Source organism: Mizuhopecten yessoensis, unplaced genomic scaffold (genome assembly GCF_002113885.1).
Source record: "Mizuhopecten yessoensis strain PY_sf001 unplaced genomic scaffold, ASM211388v2 scaffold5979, whole genome shotgun sequence".
In the NCBI taxonomy this organism is placed as follows: Eukaryota; Metazoa; Mollusca; class Bivalvia; order Pectinida; family Pectinidae; genus Mizuhopecten; species Mizuhopecten yessoensis.
In genome coordinates, this window is record NW_018406319.1 from 372,142 (window position 1) to 394,953 (window position 22,812).

The following is a 22,812-nucleotide window of genomic DNA, read 5'->3' on the forward strand; positions in this document are numbered from 1 at the left end:
CGTTCATACGGCTTATTCGTATTACGGCTAGCAGATTTTGCCTTCCGTTTCCTCTGTGCTCTGGCCTCAGCCTGACGCAACTTAGAAGAATCATCAGCGTCGTCACAAATAGGGTCATCTTCGTACTCAGCAACCGTGTCCCAACCATGACGGTCCGCTATCTTAACAATCTTATTCCTCTCGTCTAAATGAGCGATACAGATCGTGAGCGTCGACTCTGCTAATTCGCTATTATCGTCTTTAATAGCTTGAATAGCTTTGGAAATGTCCAGTCTTATCTCAGAGTTAAAGACAAACTGTTTACGGTTCCCTTCAAATTTAAATTTAAAGTCTGACTTATTCGCTGCCAAAAGTTTCTCCTGACTTTGAAGTTTTTTTGTCAATGTCGGACGAAATGAGGGAACGGTGAGAACTCAGTGCGATATCCAGCCTAGAGCTAAAAAGGGACAGGGTATCAGCAGTGGAAAGGTTCACCGTAGAATCCTGCCTGGTACATGTAGGCTCAGTTGAGCTGCCCTCTTTGTCAATGTTCATTTTGTTTTAGTCATACAGTGTACAGGTAAAATACACGTCCGTACTGCTGTGAACGATCTCGTCGAATGCTAATACACACTAAATGCACGTGCGAAGTGCTACACTACACCTGTAGCACGAATTTAAGAACTACACTACAAACGAAACGAAATTCATTTATTATAAACAGTCTACGTAACAACCTATCTGATTGGATTTTATTGATCACATGACGGGGAAATATGACATCGTGTCTCCTTTTCGCAAATTTCCATGGTTATATTTCCCTTATCCGGACCCTCTCTACAAATGGGCAAGGGCCATTAGAACCGATTTCCCAGTGACTGATGCAGACCCCAACATAAGCTCAACAACCCAATCATTCTTTCAATTATGTTGTTATTTTATTTTTTGAAATAAAAGATGTATTGTCCTTGTGGTCGAAAACACGATTCTTTGTTTTTCCTCTATATTTCACGAGGTCACACACGTGAAAAATGTTTATTAGAAGAGAAACAAGGAAATGTAGTATAATGTCAACACACAGGGGCCCTCACTGTTGATACATATACAAAGGTTATACAAGTTTTTTTTTAAAGTTATTAATGTGTTGAGCACTGAATGAAAATATACAAATAAATGAAAAACAGAAATGTTTTCATTTCTTTTAAATCAAAGCCGGTGCGACCAATTACATCTTTCCCTGTACTCTTTCACTATTCGTTTTAAAACGTTGTAGTGCCTTGCCTAAACTGTTCCCGATTCCATGTTTTGGATTTAAAACAACTAAATCATTTACTTTACGTTATTGATAACGCCTTTGCACTGATAGCGTTAATACTTGAAGTTCAACACTAGTGACAACTGTCTAGATTCACAGATACACACCTGACAAAGGTTTTTGACAACTGGAAGTTTACAAGCCAAACCGGTGAAGTGGGACGCGAAAACCCCCTGACATTTGACTCCATATCAATCCGCAATTACATTTTAAAATCTACTAAAACTATACATATTTCTAAAGTTCAATATCTGTAGATGTCATTCAATATAAAATATGTCAACAATTACCTATTCAAATTACCCAGAGTGACTATATTAAACCGGAACAAATGTTACGTAGGGATCACAATCGTATGAGAGACTTGCTGATTGGCTGATTTACTTCTGTGAGTCCTTATAAGGATCTGAATCTCGACTTTGTTCATACAGTTGTGTGACCGCACAACGCACCAAAAATTGAGTGCGCACACCGTGCATACATCGTTCACCCACCGTCCGCACATCGTACACACATGGTGCGCACAATTGTGCTATTTAACAATCGTTCGCCCCGTTGTGCGCTTCTCTCCGCACAACTGTGCGATTTGGTACAATTTGTAGATCAATATTACGAAATGAAAAAAAAATACGGAAAGTTCGTATGCAATAATGAAAACGTATAATAAAAAAATGTATTAACGTAATTTCTCATCACAGTAATGAAGAGTATGTACAGTTTTACAATGGGTGTAACACAGCGTTACAGTGACCGTTGCATGGGTTTGGCTCCAAGGTAAACAGAACAGGTAAATCACAATTTGATGAGGGACCGGAGTTTTACCTTGCCTGTACCTGACCCATGTAGCTGATATGCGATACCGTACGTTTAGCATTTGATATTTGCATTCGGTTTGCTAATAGCTCCCCTTCACCTGGGTTTTCACAACCCTGGCCCTACCCGACGAAATACGTAAGCGCCCCGGTCGGGGGAAAACTACGGTCCAGGTACATGTACAAAGTGGCTATGTTTACCTGTATAGTATGGGCACTTGAACAGAAATATGGTAATATTTAAGTTCAAGTTTGTGGCGTTTTATTTTGAAGCAAGCCCCATCTTTTTTGGTTCTTTGAACACCTTATTATAAAAATCAACACAAAGATGTATACATATGTTCGATTTCTGTCATTTAGAATAAATGCTCATTTTCGACAATTTAAGTGTTTGTTATTATATCGACAAAAAACATAGCAGAGTATAACCTGTGTGAGCTGTTGGGTTTAATGCAGACTAAACACGATAATATAATTGTATCTATGCATTGCATAAAGTAATTTATATTATATGGTTAGTATGTGATATTTTTATTTGTTATATTTTGTGGGTTCCGGATGGAGGATAACTTTCCGTTTTTGAAACTAGTCCATCCCTATAGAAGTAGTCACGTGATGTTTTGGTGTACTAAAGTCACGTGACCTGTGCAGAATATTTTTCCATGCTGACATTTTAAAAAATCTCCTTAAAAATCAGCTACCCTCCTCCTCCCCTAATTTGTATCCACCTTTATGTACAATTGTGTAAAAATGTAATTGTTGCACATCTTTGTTTTATATTTGTTTCATTTGTTGTACATCTTTTAATTACAAATGGTGCGTTTACTTTGAAGCAAGCCCCATCTTTTTTTGTTCTTTGTACACCTTATTATAAAAATCAACACAAAGATGTATACATATGTTCGATTTCTGGCATTTAGAATAAATGCTCATTTTCGACAATTTAAGTATTTGTTATTTTATCGACAAAAAACATAGCAGAGTATAACCTGTGTGCTGTTGGGTTTAATGCAGACTAAACACGATAATATAAAGTATACGGGACTGTGTTGTAATTTCACATGTGTCGATTAAAGTCGATTAAAAAATACCGAAAACACAATTTCTAATTTTAAGAAAGTATAGACATAAAGAAAACTTATAGATGTAGGAATCTGTAATCTCTTATCAGAGGAAATAAATAAATAACTATTTATCGTTCGCACATCGTGCACACATCGTTCACCCACCGTGCACACATAGTGCGCACACCGCACATCGTGTAACGTTGTGCTATCCAACATCTGTATTTCCCCCCTAGTTTTACAACTTTTGAGTGTTCGAATTGTGTTTTCAACATTGAGCAGTATCTTATCAGTTTGAAGACGTTTCTATGATTAAATTTGATCTAGCGTATTTGGCTGGTGACTTCGGTGAAGCAGAAGACGCTTACCTTTCTGGAACATCTTGGCTTGTTATCATTCTTCTTTTTCAAGCGTCTCCATGTGAATCTTTCTTTTGTTGCTCATATTTTACCATAGTTCAATCGACTGACACTTCGGCATTCTGATGCTTTTTTATATTACTATTACACATATTATGGCTGTTTAGCTGATTTTATAAAACTGTCATTGGCAATGAGGTCTTTGTCAAGTTGTTTTCCTAGATACGTCCCTTGTTTACGTCTCGGTGTCTGGTTTATGCATGTACTGATAAGCTATGCTTAATATAAGAAACCAAAATCTCTCTGAACGATAATTAATACTACACAGATTAATTTATACTCACTATGGCCATTTTTTTCCTGGTAGTGTCCTTAATGCACTTATTTCCTATGCAAAATACACAAGTTTTTTCATTGTCAGCACTTGAGTATATTTTATATATTATATTCAATCATTATAGTGGAGGAACGTTCAGACGAGAAGCGCATTTCGGTTCTGGTTCAGAACCAACATGGCTGGACGATGTGGCATGTTCTGGGAACGAATCAAGGCTGATGGATTGTGGTTTTCCAGGATGGGGGATAGAGAACTGTGGTCACAGCGAGGATGCCGGTGTAGTGTGTCAACCCCCGACCTCGCCACCGTCCACTATGACGATTCCATACTCTACCACGCAATCAGCAGCCAAGGGTAATGTTGAATTCAATATTTGGTGTACGTGTGTTAGTATGATGATGTATATCCACTTATCATAGGCTAAACCACAGTTTTGGTATTAAAAGTAGAGTAGTAACGCCACAATTGCTATAGACATCATATCAAATTAGACTATGGCGTGATACATTGACATAGGTGTGTAAGATACTTGACTTAATTTTTACTATTGTATCATACTGTCTTGTTGCAACACACACACACACCCACACAAGCCCACATATGTATATACATAAAATTTGTTTAAATCTCTTTAATCTTAGGAATGTGATATATAGTTTGTAGCCTAGAAAACAAGACGTTGTTGAGTCAGAGAAACAAAAACTTCCGGTAGTCTGTCACAAGCAGAACTACAGAGATCAATTATTATATTATCCAAGTTCTATGTACAGTAGAGAACATGCTGCTTTACAGTTAATGTGAGGCAAAAGTTTCGCCCAATATCATTTAAATCAGAAAAGCGTTTAATGTAATTCGATGTTTGTAAATTTTACCCTAAGTCAGTCTGAACCCCATTGCCACTTACGCATTAAAGGCAAAATTAAGTATAAGCAAAACTTAAAGTTCATTGTCAAAACAATGTAATTCAATAATAATATAAATTAAATCTTCTTTCAGTATTTAGGCCCCCAGTATCGCCCAGATATCGAACTTATAATACCTGTAATAATTATCTTATTATTTGCACAGTACTAACCTGTATCACTATTTTAATATTTATCTTCTGTCGATTGAGTATCAGCTGTTGTATCGGAAAAACATGTCTTAATTTGTTGAAATTGGTTTTTGAACAGAGGGTGATCTACGTCTTGTTGAAGGTCCGTCTGAGATGGAAGGTCGAGTGGAGGTGTACCACGCGGGACAATGGGGGACAGTCTGTGACGATGAATGGGGCATGAACAATGCACGTGTTGTGTGTAACCAGCTAGGATACAGGTAAATATTGAAGAATGTGTTATGTCTAGACAGATCACAGGTACATGCAACTTTTTATGGAATATGGTTTGTGTAGACAGGTAACAGGTAAGTCTAATATAATATGGTCTGTATAGACAGGTCACAGGTAAGTTTATGAAATTTGCTATGTGTGGACAGGTTACAGGTAGGCAGGCTACAGGTAATTATTATGAAATGAGATATGTGTTGACAGATTACAGGTAATTATTATGAAATGTGGTCTGTGTAGAAAGGACACAGGTAAGTCTTATTAAATGTGGTCTGTGTAGACAAGTTATAGGTAAGTATTATGAAATGTATTCAAATTTTGCCATTTTGAAAATTTAGTTTCAATCTATTTGATTGAACTAATTATTTTTATACCTTGTAAGACGTCAGAAGTTACATCTGTCACAGTGTCAAGGCATTATTTTGAAATATTGTTCAATCAGAAAAGAACTTCTATTCACTGCATGGGACACTAGATGTTCAATAAGTGTGAAGTCCTGAAGATATTGCCCCAAATTTACGCTATCGACTCCCCACATTTTGATGCCGTCACTTTTGTTCAACCTTTAAGGTACTTTAGAAATGTAATTGATACAAAATGTAACGGCTTCCCTGTTGAATCCGAAAAATATTTCTCTCGTTTGTTTTTTCCGATACTGTTTTTACTCGTGAAACATTTCGGTTAGTTGGGTTTCGTGATACCTTTTTTTTTGTTCTGTACTTCATGTTTTGATATCAATTTTTGTGTCTAGAGTTTGACTTTACGTGGGCGTTCTGTTCTGTTGATTATCCAGCAGTATTGCTGAATCAAATACCTAGCGTTGCTTTTTCTGGTTCTAATACAGCTTCGTGTTATTTTCAATAGCCCGCTTGGTTTTAAGACGGAAGCATATTACGGTGAAGGCATAGAACCAACGTGGATGGATAGCGTCAATTGCAAAGGGAACGAGACCAGACTTATTGACTGTAATTTTGGAGGATGGCAAAACGAAAACTGTGGTCATAGTGAGGACGTAGGGGTTAAGTGTGAACAGAGTGGGGGGAAACCTACTCCAGAAATGACCACCGAGGTTGTCACAACATCAGCTCCTATAAGTTCCTCCACGGAGAATTTGGAAGGTAATCAACAATGAACGATAGCATATGTATACAGATATGATACAAACATTAGTTTACATTTAATACATGTTTAAATGTTTGTAATAATTTCGATTGCTGTAGTATCTAATGGCAATTATTGAGAATTGCCGTAGAATCTAGTGGTGATCATTGAGAATTATCGTAGTATCTACTGCTAATTATTGAGAATTATCGTAGTATCTAGTGGTAATTATTGATAATTATCGTAGTATCTAGTGGTAATTATTGAGAATTGCCGTAGTATCTAGTGGTAATTATTGAGAATTATCGTAGTATCTAGTGGTAATTATTGAGAACTATCGTAGTATCTAGTGGTAATTATTGAGAATTGACATTCCTAATGTTGAATGAAAGGGGAGAATTCTCGTTAAGAAAACATTTGGTATTTTGAAACTAAAATATGTGTCGATATAAAAAAAGAAAATATTAAGAAAAATGATGATATATTGTGCTAGCACCTTAAAAATAGCATATGAAAGATACAGTCGTACTTGATATCTGATGTTACTTTAAAACATTGTGTCCTAGGATCTGTACGGCTGGTTAATGGTGGCACCCAGTACGAGGGTCGAGTAGAAATTTACCATAATGGTTTCTGGGGTACGGTCTGTGACGATTTATGGGGAGACGTCGATGCCAGAGTTGTATGTAGACAGCTTGGATACAGGTAAAGTTATACGAATTTGTTTGTTGTATTTCTTAATTTATTGAAAAGCTTAGCAGGTGTGATAACATTAATCTAGCAATGTCTTTCAATTTCACATTCATTTAATCCGCTTGATGTTCAAAGCAAGGACAATGCAAATCCTTCTACTTCAGCCGCTTTCCTCCAGTTTAGCTAGAACATAACCATCAAATATTACTTGAACTAAAGTGTACACAGTACAGATTAGTCTTCGAATAGTTTTGTTGAACTATTGCAATTGATTCTGTATTCAAAAGCTTCATCCGAGTATCATGTTTCTGTGATAGATCGGACTATGTACGGATACATTAAGAACAGAGTGTTTCAAAAGATGTAGGTTAAGGAAACTTTGTACAAGTTGTATGGTCGCTATCGTGATGTCGGTTAGAAATAACTGTTTCATTATCACTACCCTTGTTTTCGTTATGAAAACAAATCTTTTTTTTTATCTGACATACATTTATATTGCTGGTAATGTCGATTAAGCTGATGACGCATACCTTTCCCGAATACCTGGTCTTATTCTCCAAAACCTTTATAGGACTCAAACAACTAAATCATTTACTTTATGTTATTGAAAAGAATTTGAACTAATAGCGTTAATATTTGAAGTTCAACACTAGTGACAACTATCTAGATTCACAGATACATACCTGACAAAGGCTTCAAATGACATGTTTGGTGAGTTTAGTAGCATATAAGAGCGCTACAGGGCGTCTGCTTTTGACAATAGGACGTGAAAACCCCCTTACATCTGACCCCATATCAATCCGCCATCACATTTTAAAATCTACTAAAACTATACATTTTTCTAAAGTTCAATATCTGTAGATTTCATTCAATGTAAAATATATCAACAATTACCTATTTAAATTACTCAGAGGCACTATATTAAACCGAAACAAATTTTATGTAAGGATTACAATCGTATTATCAATCTTCTTATACAAGCGTCTCCATGTGAAACTTTCTTCAATCGACTGACATTTCGGTGTTCTGATATTTTTTTAATATTATTATTACACATCGGTATTCTGATGGATTTTGATATTATTATTACACATCGGTATTCTGATGGATTTTGATATTATTATTACACATCGGTATTCTGATGGATTTTGATATTATTATTACACATCGGTATTCTGATGGATTTTGATATTATTATTACACATCGGTATTCTGATGGATTTTGATATTATTATTACACATCGGTATTCTGATGGATTTTGATATTATTATTACACATCTTATGGCTGTTTAGCTGAGTGGGAATGATGGGTATCTCACAATTTCGCAATTCTTTCATAAAACTGTCATTGACAAGGAGGTCTTTGTTAAAGTTGTTTTCCTGGATACGTTCCTTGTTTACGTCTCAGTGTCTGGTTTATGCATGTGTAAAAGTGGAGATAATTCGGATACTTAACATACGATATTAACGATTGACAGTTCACCACGTTTCGTCGTCCATCTTGTTGTTTTCACATTCGGAACCTAGTTACGTAACCGGAAGTGTTCCGAGTAGCTTTTGCGCGACTATTGCACATGGGAAGTGCCGTGTTTCTGTCTATATCAAGCGGTGGTTTTGTATAGTTCGTTAGTCAGAAGTAAAGTCCTCGTAAGACTGCCTGACATACTCTTTCGCTCCTTCTTTCTAGGACTCGTTAGGTAATAATGAAGGACTAGCAATAATGTTTAGTGTTAGGGTTAGAAAGTAGTCTGTACACATGTCTATATAGAATTCCAACGTAGAGTCCGTCGTCTACGCTTATAGGAGTAGGCCTCGTAGTCACTAGTATTAATGAACGGTGTTGTATCGTGTGAGTAAGGGTGTGAGCTATGTTATCGTGTATTGTACTGATATTTCTTTACACTTGTTGTGTTTAATAAAAGATATTGAAGTTTATATCCTTGAGTCTATGTTCATTTGCCATACTTCATGTTCATCAATTTATAAGACCCCTATGGACCCGAGATCAACGAACCTGGGTTAGGTTTCTTGGATAGAAACCGCTTCTTTTACACATGTACCGATAAGCTATGCTAAATATGAGAAACCAAAATCTGTCTAAACGATAATTAATACTACATAGTAAAATTCACAATGGCCAATTTGTTCTTGGTAGTGTCCTTTATGCACTCATTTCCTATGCAAAATACACAAGATTTTTCATTGTCAGCACTTGAGTATATTTTTTATATTATATTCATTAATTATAGTGGAGGAACGTTCAGACGAGAAGCGTATTTCGGTTCTGGATCAGAACCAACATGGCTGGACGATGTGGCATGTTCTGGGAACGAATCAAGGCTGATGGATTGTAGTTTTCCAGGATGGGGGACAGAGAACTGTGGTCACAGCGAGGATGCCGGTGTAGTGTGTCACCCCCCGCCCTCGCCACCGTCCACTATGACGATTCCATACTCTACCACGCAATCAGCAGCCAAGGGTAATGTTGAATTCAATATTTGGTGTACGTGTGTTAGTATGATGATGTATATCCACTTATCATAGGCTAAACTATAGTTTTGGTATTAAAATTTAGAGTAGAAACGCCGCAATTGCTATATGCATCATATCATATTGGACTATGGAGTGATACATTGACATAGGAGTGTAAGATTCTTAATTTAATTTCTAATAGTGTACCATACTATCTTGTTGCAACACACACACACACATACACTCTAACACCATCACACACCCACATATATATATACATTAAATTTGATTAAATCTCTATAATCTTAGGAATGGTGTAGCCTAGAAAACAAGACGTTGTTGAGTCAGAGAAACAAAATCGTCGGGTAGTCTGTCACAAAGAGAACTACAGAGATCAATAATTATATTATCTAAGTTCTATGTACAGTAGAGAACATGTTGCTTTACAGTGTATACGTATGTGAGGCAAAAGTTTCGCCCAATATCAATTAAATCAGAAAAGCGTCAACATTGCTATAGACATCATATCAAATTAGACTATGGAATGATACATTAACATAGGTGTCTAAGACACTTGTTTTAATGTGTAATTTTGTATTCCTGTTACAACACACACACAAACATATATATATATATATATTGTTGTTGAGAAATAACAGCTTCCGTTAGTCTGTTACATACAGAACTACAGAGATCAATTATTATATTATTCAATTTTTCATGTACGAACAATAAACAATCACTCATAACTCGGAAACAAAACATGAAAATCCGTTCAACAATGCTTTTTTGAAAAGCTTCCTGCTTTAGACTCAATCTTAATTGCCACATTTTTCAGTGAAGAGAACAGGGACACGGTACTGACATTACAATGCATCAAGTTCATCGGACGAGATGACTTACCTACTGCAGCTTGTCAAATATTAGGATAGACGGCGAGTTTAGTTGATAAATGTAAAAGCAAATGTTAACCAGTTAAAAACATTAACTTCGCTGCTTTACAGTTAATGTAAGGCAACAGTTTTGCTCACTATCATTGAAATCAGAAAAGCGTTTAATGTAATTCGATGTTTGTAAATCTTACTGTAAAAGTCAGTCTGAACCCCATTGCCACTTAAGCATTAAAGTCAAAATTAAATATTAGCAAAAGTTAAAGATCATTGTCAAAACAATGTAATTCAGTTATAATATATGTGTAATCTCCTTGCAGTATCTAGTCCCCCAGTTGTTATACGTAATATTAATTTGCATGTCTCTGCTGTGGTTTAATGTCATTCCTCTAAGACAAGAAAATCTGCTATGGAGTATCGACAGATATAAGTATGCTCAGCTTCTGAGATTAAGACTTCTGCGATGCTTGAAATAAATACCTACGAAGTGGTGCCCTGGTTGGATTTTTTTATGTTTTTTCATTTCTTTAAGGAGCACACAGTTCATTTTGAAAACAATTATAACTAAATAAACAGAAATACAGAATACCGTGATTAACATCATATTAATTTCTGTCTCTATATATGAAATAAACCTTATTGTAATTTACTCTTTATTGATATGTAGCTAGGTCAAGCAATATTTCAAGAATAGTTTACCTGTCATGAAAACAACCGTCTTGTCACGCGTACTAACACATGGTTACTTCTGGATGAAAAAATCAGGTTGTGCTTGTTTCTTTTTTGTTCTTGGAAAGCGTCTTGATTAGTTTGATTAGTTTGATGGTTTTCAGGAGAATATGATCAAGATTGACATACAATGAATGAGACCAGTTATCTGACTTGTTAACAGTTGTTGAGCGACTATTGGTATTTTCTAATTCGTCTGTCGGACAATATTTGTGTTGTCTGTAGGTTCTGTAGGTTTTCAACCATTTTCATGAAACTCAATACACATTTTTGGAACATTATTCTCTGGAGACACATTTTAATTTGCATATTCAAGGTCAAAGTTTCAGATATATAACTGAATTTAGTATGTATTCGTCTGTAGATTTCATCTTTGTTGTAACTGAAATCAGTTTTTCTTTTTGTTCAAATTAATTTTTAACAGACGGGGATATACGTCTAGTCAACGGTTTATCTGAGCTGGAGGGTCGAGTGGAAATATACCACTCGGGACAGTGGGGGACGGTCTGTGATGATGAATGGGACATGGAAAATACACGTGTTGTGTGTAACCAGCTAGGATACACGTGAGTGATGTGAATTATGAGTAGACATATACAATATGTGTTGTCTGTATAGAGCTAGGTTACATGTTAATCTTTTAAAATGTGTTGTGTGTTAGACATTTAAGTTACAGGTAAGACTTTTGAAATGTGTTGTGTGTTTCAAGTAGAATATAATGCAACAGGTAGAATACAGGTCGGGTTCGAACCCCGGTCTGGCCATACCGAAATAAGGTTTCATGTGTCTTCGGTGTTGAAGACTTTGTTTAAGAATGGAGGGCTGTAGCGGTACTGGATTGGGTCAATCGCTGGCGACAGGTAGCTTAATTGGTTAAAGCTTCGGCTTAGAGTTAGGAGGGTCCCGGGTTCGAAACCAGGTCTTACCGTTATATTTCACTTTCTCCTCATACACCTACAAACTGCTAATATATAAGTGTGGGAATTTTGTTCGATTTGTTGTCCGTTATGGTTTGAACTTTCTTGTTAATTTGTTTGTGTGATCATTAAGTAATCATCAGTAAAAAGAGGCTCCACAAGTCATATGTACAAAAAAAAGCTTGCCTTCTCTTCAAATAGTTTCTATATGCAGTATCATTAAGTTTTGACATACTCTACCTATAACTTAATATTACATTTGCAATCACCTGTGTGTGTGTTACGTTCCCATTTGGTTATGTAACCCTACCGATTCAACCAAGTAACTTGGAACTAAATTTAACAATATGGTCCTCTTTTGCGAGGTACCACACTAGAAACTTGCACAGACACTTTCGGCCACCAAGAAAAATTGGTCACAAAACAGATTACCTACACAAAAAAAATCGATCGAGAATTCAATGAAACATTATAATCAATGGATAAAACACAATTGATTTATGTAATTACACCTTTAAAATATGTATACATGATGCCAAAAAATGAATTATACTGCCCATTATAGCTAGTTCGTCCTTCAAGGACTCATCGGTGATGCTAGGTACAAAAACGTTGGCTATTCAAATCGCTTAAAGTACTGTTTAGATACAGGTGCATGTACACAAAACCGCTAAATTTATTAAGTTAAACGTTTGGATGAGTACTAGACAATTTCAAAATATATGATCTGCAATGTGTGGATATTATGAACAATAACATCTGAAAGAATATTATGTTGAATACTAAATTAATGTAATTAACTGATATGTAGTCCTGATTGTCATCAAATGGTTACGGCTTATTACACTCTGAGCTTGCACTGTACACTAAAAAAGAGAGAAGATAATGGCAATGTACGCTGCCATAAACGAGATGTCTATAAGCCCTTGGCACAAGTTAGTGTAATACACTGTACTATTACATTGTGTATCTCCTGCATTTTTTGTCCTTAATAGAATAAGGGGTTTTACATCTCAACTTTGGTTACATAAATAACTTAGACCAATTTGGAAAACTTAAAAAGTTGTTTATACTGCAATTCATTGTTGGCATACTCTGTATATGATAAATTTTAAAAGTGCAATCACCTGTTTGTTTCCTACGTTCATCGTTAAAAATACAAGGTTGTAGACTCTGCTGGTGGATTTGTTTGTCCCAAAGATTTACCGTAGCCTTGATAGCCAAAGTAGTCACTCTTGAGAAGTTGCATGATTTATGATAGACACGCTTGACATTTATTCTATGTTATATCAGTTGCATTACCGATTCGTTTATGGTGAATTGTCACGATAAAGAATGATATAGACTATTTGCATTGTGGTAGTCAGGATGAATAAGTCAATAATTAATTTTTCACAAAGAATACAACTACAATGTTTAATGGCTTCCGTTATGTGGAAAAGCCTTAGACCTCACAAAGGGCCGGTTTCCAAAACGGCCCCTTCTCTGATTCAAATTTCCTGTTGGTGGTGCATTGCCCATGCCGTTGTGGTCACAAATCTATAAAGTATAAAGATTTAGGTCACTTGGTTTGTTTTTTATGGCTCTTCAAAGTTGTACCTTTCAGAAGCTGTCTAAGTGTTGATAAAATGTGCATGTTATGTAAAATATTAATGAAAATCTAATCAAATGATGGTCACCGTAAAGAATACATTCATGGCATGATTGTGACAAAAAATCATGTTTCCATCGCGCCATTTGGCTGTTTTATGGAAGAAACAATCTCAAAAATGCCATTTTCGATGATAACATTTTAGACACAAAAACTGTGTTTTTTAGAGAATACACCCTTTTATGGGCGTTGGATGCAAACCAATTTTTATCCTATTAAACAGTACGTAATATGCTATTGATGAGAGGAAAAATCATCAAAATGTAAGTGGTGGAACATTTTCAAATGTTGGGTTGAATTAGCCTATGGTTGAATTGCCGATTTTCGACTTTCTTTAGATAATTAACAAAAAAACGAGAGTATTTGCTCGGTATGTTGAGAATATGTACACAGATATGAAAAAAAGTGAGAGAAACACTTTTTCATAAAAAAAATCCAAGATGGCTACTTCACAAGTCCCCGTGGTTGAAGACATTGGCTGACAAATAGACAGAACAACAAACAAAACGTGTTCCTTATGATTTTGGTTGGTTTTCGCATTTACGGGAGTGTTCATAGCTACGGGCGATTGTATAATACCTATATTTATAAGTTTGGTTAGTCACATGGTAACGGGGATCTTTCATATCGAGCCCCAAACATACTTTCGACATATGCACTCCGTTGCCGCATGGAAAACTATTTCAAGTTTTGTCGGAATTTCTTTACCTGTGGTTGTAATGGTCGAGGGTTTTCCAGCGTCCTGTAATACCCAAGGTAGTACAAGATACTGGAGATGTGCGCACACATTCCCATCGTTCTCTCTCCAACTGGGCACTGGCAGTAGTAGTCCTTTATTGGGGCCTCAACATCGGGTGAAACGGTGAACCGTATCCAAACGTTATATTTCGTTTGGCTTTTGTGTCGAGAATGTATTTGACATCGGAGAAGGTCTGGGGAGTGCTGGTAAAGCCACACCTCATAGTCTCCGTCATCACTTAAATGTTCGGCGATGTAACCAGGAGCCAGAGATATCTGATACGTTCCACACGTAATGGTTCTCAAGTAATCAAGATCGAGACGGGGAAACAGTACGGAAGATGCATCCATCTTGACAAACTCGGACCTTGCCCGTCTAGATAGATCCGGATCTGTCTTGACTCTCTGAGCTAAACCATTCGGTGTTGTCAAACGGTCCTTCATACGTTCAGCCATTAGCCTATCTTTGGCATCTCTCTCTGGAGATCTCTGGTAGATCGGTCCTCTAATACCATTCAGACAGGCTGTGACGGTTCGAAGCAAAGCCTCGATGACATTGATAAAGCTGTTAGACACCAATTGCGTTCGGAAGAACGTCCAGTGTTTCAGACGACCATGATAGGATTCCACAATCCACCTCGATTTGGTGATAGTTCTGTCAAGATTTGCTTGGACGTCAGAATGTTGACTTTGACCGGGTTTCAGGTATGACGGCATGCTAGCATTGAGGCCAGAGGCTTCGAGAACTGGTAGGACATCTCTAAAACCTCGGTCAACGACAACGTTGTCGTCTGGTTGTAGCCAAGTAACTAGCTTGTCCATGACTTTTTTTGTAATTGTAGCATCATTTTCGCTGCCAGTGAATGGTCCTACTGTGTCCAGAATGTAGCCATCTGGTAAGGCGATGCTCATGAATTTGAGATAGTTTCTCTTCTTCTGGCCACAGTAGGACATTCTCTGGAGCTTGTGGTCGGAGCTTTTCTGGATATAAATATAGGTGCCATCTAATATGGCAGTGGCTTTATCTCCAAAAAATGCTTCTGAAAAGACAGTATTGTGCCCGAGCAACTGTTCTCTTGTCAAGTGATCCGGACCTAGAAATTGTGGGACTATCGATGTGTCTAATGCCTGTACTATGGAGTGGAAAGTTTTGGACACACTTGACTTGGAAATTCCAAAAAGAGAAGAACACTGACTCCAGGAAATGTCGGTTTTCAGTTTTACCCAGAACAGTAATAGAGCATCGTGTGTAGTCTTGGTATATATACCAGATGAAAGATATGGGGAACAGTGCGAGTGGATTTCGAGGAACTGATCTTTGGACCAACCTGTCCAGGCCATGCATGCCGAGTCATCAAGAGAAGAAAAGCTTATTGTAAACGCAGACTGGTTCTGTGAAAGGACGTGCGACACCTCTAGGAGGTCATTAATGATTTCGGACGATTTTGATGGTAACTGAGATTCCAAGGAACCTCTACCATCAAGGACAACCTCTGTAGACGGATCTAAGTCGTTACCAATAAGGTGAATGGAGCAGACGCGGGATGAGGTGGGACACCACAGTTTGTGTGAATAGATCAGGTGATGTCTTGCACGTTTTGGTAAGACTGATGATTTTGTTCCATTTCTTGCAAAGGTAACAAGACAGAGACAGCATTTTTTGTGTGAAGATGATCCATTCAAAAGATCATGAAGGGTCAGCAACGGCAGGATATGGGACGGGGAGTCGTCTTCTTCCTCTATTTCCTGGTTCTGCTCGGGTTCAGGTTCAGGCTGATTTTTGTTCCGAAGATACTTCATGTAGCACTTCTGGCAAATAAGTGCTTGTTCCTTTGCTGACATCAATCCTTGTTGCACCAGCGTATCTAGGAGCCATTTATATTGTGGACTATTTACATTGCGTGCACTTCTGTTCTTATTGCCACTACGTTTCTTGAAGTATACTTGACACCCTTCTCCAACACATTTACCCTCCATCTTGAAACAATAACGATTGGTTTATGAAGCGTCGATAAAGTAACAAAATAGCAAGCCACCGATGATTGCTGTAAACAGCTAATACTTAGTAGTTTGGTACAATTATGCGAAAATGTGTGATAAATAACGAACAACTAATTACACAAAATAACAAGACAATATAATAAATCACATTCAATACCTCCAAGAAGCGCAGAATTGATTGATTACTTAGAACAAAATAAAGTATTTCATATGGATAATCTATCTATTCGATGTGGCGTGGTCGGCAGGCACAAAGAAAGTGAGACAAGTCAGGGTCCCAACCCTGACAGAGCCACAACGCTTTGGAGATGGGACAATAAAACAAGGAAAGTGAGACAAGAATAGCTAGCGTCGAGTCAATGATTCCGTAAACGTATAGACAAAGACAAGAAGATACGGATAAATGTACAAGGCCACACGATCAGAAAATTCAGAAGAGGACAACTTGAGATAGAACAGTATTCATGTATCAGGGTGTCCTCAGTGTAAATCTTTATATCGATACTGTTTATTTAGTCGTTACACATCATAAAACTGTCATGAAAATATCCGCTCTGATATTCAATATAAAAGTTTGTATATAATAAGCTATATAATAGGGTTTCAGACAAGGTTGTTACTCATTTCCCCTTTTCTTTCAATTTACAACCACATTCAGGCGGCGATATGAGAACGTTCCACCACATGGAATTAGCTGATTTTTGGTACACATATGAAACAAGTAAAGCTCTATCCGATTTTCTGATGGAAATTTGCATCCAAAACTATATAACGGGAGAAAATTGCAATTTTATGGCATTTTTCTTCATAATTGTGTCTCTGCAAGTGCATTTTCATCCGAGAATATTTTTTTTTATGTTTTATGAATAAACACGATGTTTTGGAAATATTTATCAAAAGAAATTTATACTATGTTGCGAATTACAATTTCGAGATAACCTTCTTTTATTTACGAACTTATGTCTTTGATGCTGAAATTGACAACTTTATAAAAATACATTTTCACTGAAATTATGAAATCTGGGTGTCGGAAAGGTGTAAAATTATTCTTCGGAAAAGAAAAAAACAGTAGTTGAGCTAGATAAGAAATTATACGGGGGCAGGCTCCTATGGAGAATTAACATTACTGGAAACAGGCCCTTTAAAAGGAAATTTGACAAGGAGAACACTCCTTTTCAAAAAGAATTATAAACTATCAAAACTGCTGCAATATATATTTTTAATGTTAATTCAAACTAGGCCGACTAATCAAGGATACAATATATACATACCTTGACTATGCTCTTACAATTGTGAAATACAAGTTATTAATTTCAAAGAAAAACAAATAAACATAATTGGTATAATACATAAGTTAGCCTTTATCTTTGCCGTTTTGATACTAACATTGCTAAATTACTAATAAATAAAAGTCTGGTGCCGCCTACACTGGACAAACTGATCTGTACTACTGACTTTTATCTTTCGACACTTTCAGTTTTAATTGCATGAGAGTACGTGACTTTTCTATTAACGCATCGCTATAGACTGATACACATTTCTACGCCATTTCAAAACATCCTTCCGCTAGTTAAATAGCATATATTTGGTGGCTATGAAAACACGAAAGAAAGCATACTGCCGATCTCTTATGTATTTCAAATAAGTAATTACAGTGTCATAACGTTTTTCTAACTAGCTTATTGACTGAATCTATTCGCAAGATATCATGTCAACATGATGGTTATTTTATCAGTATGAATACGTAAAAACTGTTTGAAAAAGATTAATTTTACCTATACATAAGACGAAAGGTTATTTTTTATCAGAAACTATTGAAATAAGATCAATATATATATGATCTGATCAAAATAAAGCATTCAGTAGTGATCAGGGTATCCTTTCACGAGCAATAAACCTAACAGAAAAAAGTAAAATGTTAACCTTTTAACATCTCAAATCGCTTATTTATCTTGCCATTAAGTGCAACATTTTGAACAGAAATTTCAGGAATTGTGCTTCAATTTAAATTTCTTTGTTACTTTTATATCTCATCTATGATGTATTCCTGCACTACAAGCGCATGTAAAATACATAAATTACAGGTAAGCATTGCAAATCGACGTAACTTTATTGATTTATTTTAGTCCCGTGAATTACGCTAAGGAAGCATATTACGGTTCTGGTATTGAACCAACATGGATGGACAATGTCAATTGCCAAGGGGACGAGGAAAGACTGGTGGACTGTCCTTTCCCAGGATGGCAAGCTGAGAACTGTGGTCATGGTGAGGATGTAGGAGTGAAGTGTGAGCATAGAGGGGAGACAACAACTCCCGTGTTCAACACCTCTACCACTACAACGGAGGTTCCAGCAAGTTCAACCGAGACTTTTGAAGGTAAATAACATCGCACAACAAGAGAGTGCTCTACTGCCAATGATGAACAGATATGTTCGGGGACTTCCAAACTTACTTATTGGTTGGGCGTCAGGTATATGTATTAGAAATTGAATCATTTGCCTTGGATATGTAAGTGTCAACCCAGAGTTTTTATATGTTCGTATCGACTGTGAGTGCTTCTTTTTAGTATCGATAACTTTTATCAAAATGTAGCATAGTGGGTTTTGGTTTATATGAAAACTTGACATTTGCAGTGAGTTCCCTTACATTTACAAACGTGCTTTGGAACCTGACTTCACCGACATTTGACTTCTGTACAATTAGTATTTTAATCACATTTGGCCTGAAACATCCTTGGGTAAAGGGAAGTCAAATTTATATAGTCGGAGGGTGTGGCCCTTTGTAGGTGTATGGAGCGAGGTCCAATAGGAAGTAAATCTTCGACAGTCCTTCTTCTTATGTATCTTTGGAGGGATTTTAGCCAAAATTAGTCGAGAGCATCTTTTGACAAATAGAACTCAATTTTGTTTAAACAAATAGTATGGCTAGAGGGGCAAATAGGGTAAATTGAGGTTAATCTTTAAAATACTTCTCTCCTTCATTATGATTGGAGTTATTCAAACCATTTAGTCAAGAGGTCATTTGGCAGACGAACTCAATTCTTTTAACAGAGACGGTAGTCCCCCTGGCAGCAAATGGGAAGGGTTAAGTATGTAGAATATAGTAATAAATGCTTAATGTATTTTCTTTCAGTTTATTTGTAGACATTTAAGCCAAATTTTGTGTAGAGGTTCATTGGGCAACTGGGACTCAATTTTGTATAAAAGAGGGTTGCTTTTAGCGCAGGACCAGCATTTGGCATGTCTTATTATCAACTGAATCTTGTTTCCTACGTGCCAGAAACTTAAGCATTACTTGCAGATATAACAAATTCACTACCAGTTTCATCATTTTTCTTGTATCGCTGATAGATATTGAACCAGGCTTGAAACATAAGCAACAGGTTGGTTTCAATGTCATCCTAAATATAATAACTTAATGAATAGATTAAAAAGATACATAAAAAACAGTTTATGGCATAGTATTTGTTTTCAAATTCGCGTAAGTAATATAATACAATCTGCAAAAACTACCAGTACATGAAAAACATTATTAGAGATTTGACACAGCCATATGTTATGTTGGCTGAAGCATATTTAATAGAAATCATTAATTGGTATGTAACCAAATGATTCTTACACTTAGGATCCGTGCGATTAGTGAATGGAGGGAATGAGTACGAGGGCCGTATCGAAATTTACCATGACGGAGTCTGGGGTACGGTCTGTGACGACGGTTGGGGAGACGACGATGCCAGAGTTGTTTGTAGACAGCTAGGATACAGGTAAGCTTTCATGTAGATAGCTCTGATACAGGAAGGAAAGATGTAGATAGCTGGAATACGGGTAATATAACATGTAGACCGCTGGAATACAAGTAAGGTAATAATGAGACAGTTGATAAACAGTTTAGATGTAGACAGTTGGGATAGAGGTAACTGACCTTGTAGATAGCTCGAATACAGGTATATAGGTAGATTAAGACGTAGATAGCTTGGATACAGGTAAGGTAACAGCTATGTTATAGGCAATGTAGACTCCTGGGATACAGGCAAATTAGAAGCGTTTAGATTAGATAAAGCATGCAACATAAATCGTTGCCTTTGTTGACCCTATGACATATAGATGAAGTGTATTTACCAATCCCAGCACAGACCCCCCTTTATATTAATACATACATATACATGGCATGGTATATTTGTTTAGTTTGAAAACGATTACCTTCATAACTTATTTTGCTACTGATCAATGCAGAATTATTGATAATACCTGGACTTCAAATTTATTTTACAATAACATCATAATTTTGTTTTGTTCAGCATAGAAACCCACATACTATATGCTATATTTTTGCTCTAAAATGCCAAACCCGTGCAAGACCCTGATTCATGCTTAAAGTAATTGATGATCTGACCGCCTATATTCTATTCCGAAGAAATATCACTTGAGTCAAAACGAACTTCTATATCGGGAAGAACAAATTATTGAAATACCTACAGACGAAATATGACCAGTCAGCAAATTTCATATCAATTCCTAATTCATTCTTTTTTCCTTGGAGGCCATATCTAATCAAGCAAATATGATTTGTATTAGTTTCTCTGAATTGTTTTGATATTTTTCAAATCTTTTTGGTGATGTGAAAGCAGATTAGTCGAATCACGTAAATGTCATTTTGTTTATATTATATATAAGGGGAGGCAGCTTTAGAAGAGAAGCTGCATTTGGTGCTGGGTCAGAACCAACCTGGCTGGATGACGTTAGCTGCGACGGCGACGAATCTAGACTGGCGGATTGTGTGTCTAATGGATGGGGACAAGAGAATTGTGGCCATATGGAAGATGCTGGTGTGGTGTGTTTACCACCCGTTTCTACTACTGCGTCGCCAGGTAATGTGAACATACATACAGTCCTTAATGTGCTTTACTCATTACAGTTATTACGTTCCCCAAATGAGTACCGACTATGTGATACACTCATGCACAGAAATCTTAGTGTTGATTTACATAGCACACATACTTGGATTTAGAGCCATTTTGGTCTCTGTGGAGTATAACATATATAACATATCCTTGAGATCAAGATGACGACCATGACATTTTTTAAAAGTCGTATATAACGTGCATGTTTTCGAAAAGTTAAATGCCTGCCTTATAAGTAGAAAATTGAAAGGTTATCCTTATAGAGGTGTAAAACCCTAACAGTAATAAAAGCATGTTTGGTTTGAGTTTATTGAAAAAATATGTGAACATAATGGCGTATCTGTATACTGTGTCAATTAATACCGATAACTCGGCTAAATATTCATACTTCCATACACCAGAGCCAGAGATGACACCGACACAAGAGCCAGAATGGACGCCGGAGCCAGAAGGGACACCAGAGCCAGAATGTACGATATTCTTATTCATACGAAATTAAGGTTAACTATGAAAAATTCCGGATATACCTCATATAATGCAATAGTGTATATACTTACATAGTGGGCTTTATTTTTTATTTAATTTTTACTTTTACTAAATCTAAGTGACAATATGCAATCACTAGTATATTGACATATTTTGTTAATATTTTAATATAATATAGCAACATCACTTCAATATAAAAGGAAATGTAATCATTATTAAAAAACGTCAAAAACGGGAGCGTTCTTTCTATTAACCTGCTTGTTAACACTGGTTTGTGATTGTTTTGTATTTGCAGCTTGCGCTCAAGAGACGGACTATCCATGTGTATCTAATGACCAGTGTGTTCCCATGGCAGTGCTATGTGATGGGCAGAAAGACTGCAGAGATGGGTCGGATGAGGTTCCATGCAGTGAGTTATGTTTTCCCGTATAATGTGATTATGGAAAAGGGTTTGTTTCTCTCTTGCCAATGTATTCAAGCCTATAACTCAAAAGATGAAAGCTTTATAGCCAATCCACGACTTCTTTACTCATTATTTCTGAATTGCTGACTCTTTCAACAATATTACTGCCTTAAAATATTTATTTATTAAGTCAAACATTCAATGTGCTTACATAATGAAATAAGCACGCTTCAAACATGAACAAAACCATGTATGGCGTAAGAGGGTTATAGGTACTCCCTCACTGCTTTGATTAGTTTTTGTTTGCCGCACAAATGTCTTTTTTTATTTATGATCATGTAGTTCTAAAAACATGTACGGTAACCGGTACTTATTGTCAGTGGATTCTCAATATTGTGTTTATTTTGAGGTAATCAAAGCACCCTCAATTACATTTTTTATTATCACACAAGGAAGGCAATCATTGTACTTAAAAAGCTTGAATTTACACTTTTACATAAGACATTTATCAAGCTTTCAATATCACATAATTAGCGGTATGCTCTATGTAAGCCATTTTACGCTCTCCGATTCCTGTCTTTAAGGTACATTTATCGTTTTCATGGTACACAATGCATCACCCTTCTCCTGAAACGGATT

The 22,812-nt window shown here is 36.4% G+C and overlaps 1 protein-coding gene across 1 annotated transcript in view; it reads left to right on the forward strand.

Annotated features, from left to right (window-relative positions):
• LOC110451389 overlaps positions 1 to 22,812 on the forward strand; it is a 190,288-nt gene that overhangs the window by 105,020 nt on the left and 62,456 nt on the right. Inside the window, exons 29-39 of the mRNA XM_021499374.1 lie at positions 3,991 to 4,220; positions 5,039 to 5,180; positions 6,055 to 6,308; positions 6,858 to 6,996; positions 9,235 to 9,464; positions 11,501 to 11,642; positions 18,510 to 18,760; positions 20,009 to 20,147; positions 21,058 to 21,251; positions 21,686 to 21,754; positions 22,066 to 22,179. Of these exons, the coding sequence (XP_021355049.1) occupies positions 3,991 to 4,220; positions 5,039 to 5,180; positions 6,055 to 6,308; positions 6,858 to 6,996; positions 9,235 to 9,464; positions 11,501 to 11,642; positions 18,510 to 18,760; positions 20,009 to 20,147; positions 21,058 to 21,251; positions 21,686 to 21,754; positions 22,066 to 22,179 (1,904 nt within the window). The remainder of the gene's footprint in view (positions 1 to 3,990; positions 4,221 to 5,038; positions 5,181 to 6,054; positions 6,309 to 6,857; positions 6,997 to 9,234; positions 9,465 to 11,500; positions 11,643 to 18,509; positions 18,761 to 20,008; positions 20,148 to 21,057; positions 21,252 to 21,685; positions 21,755 to 22,065; positions 22,180 to 22,812) is intronic.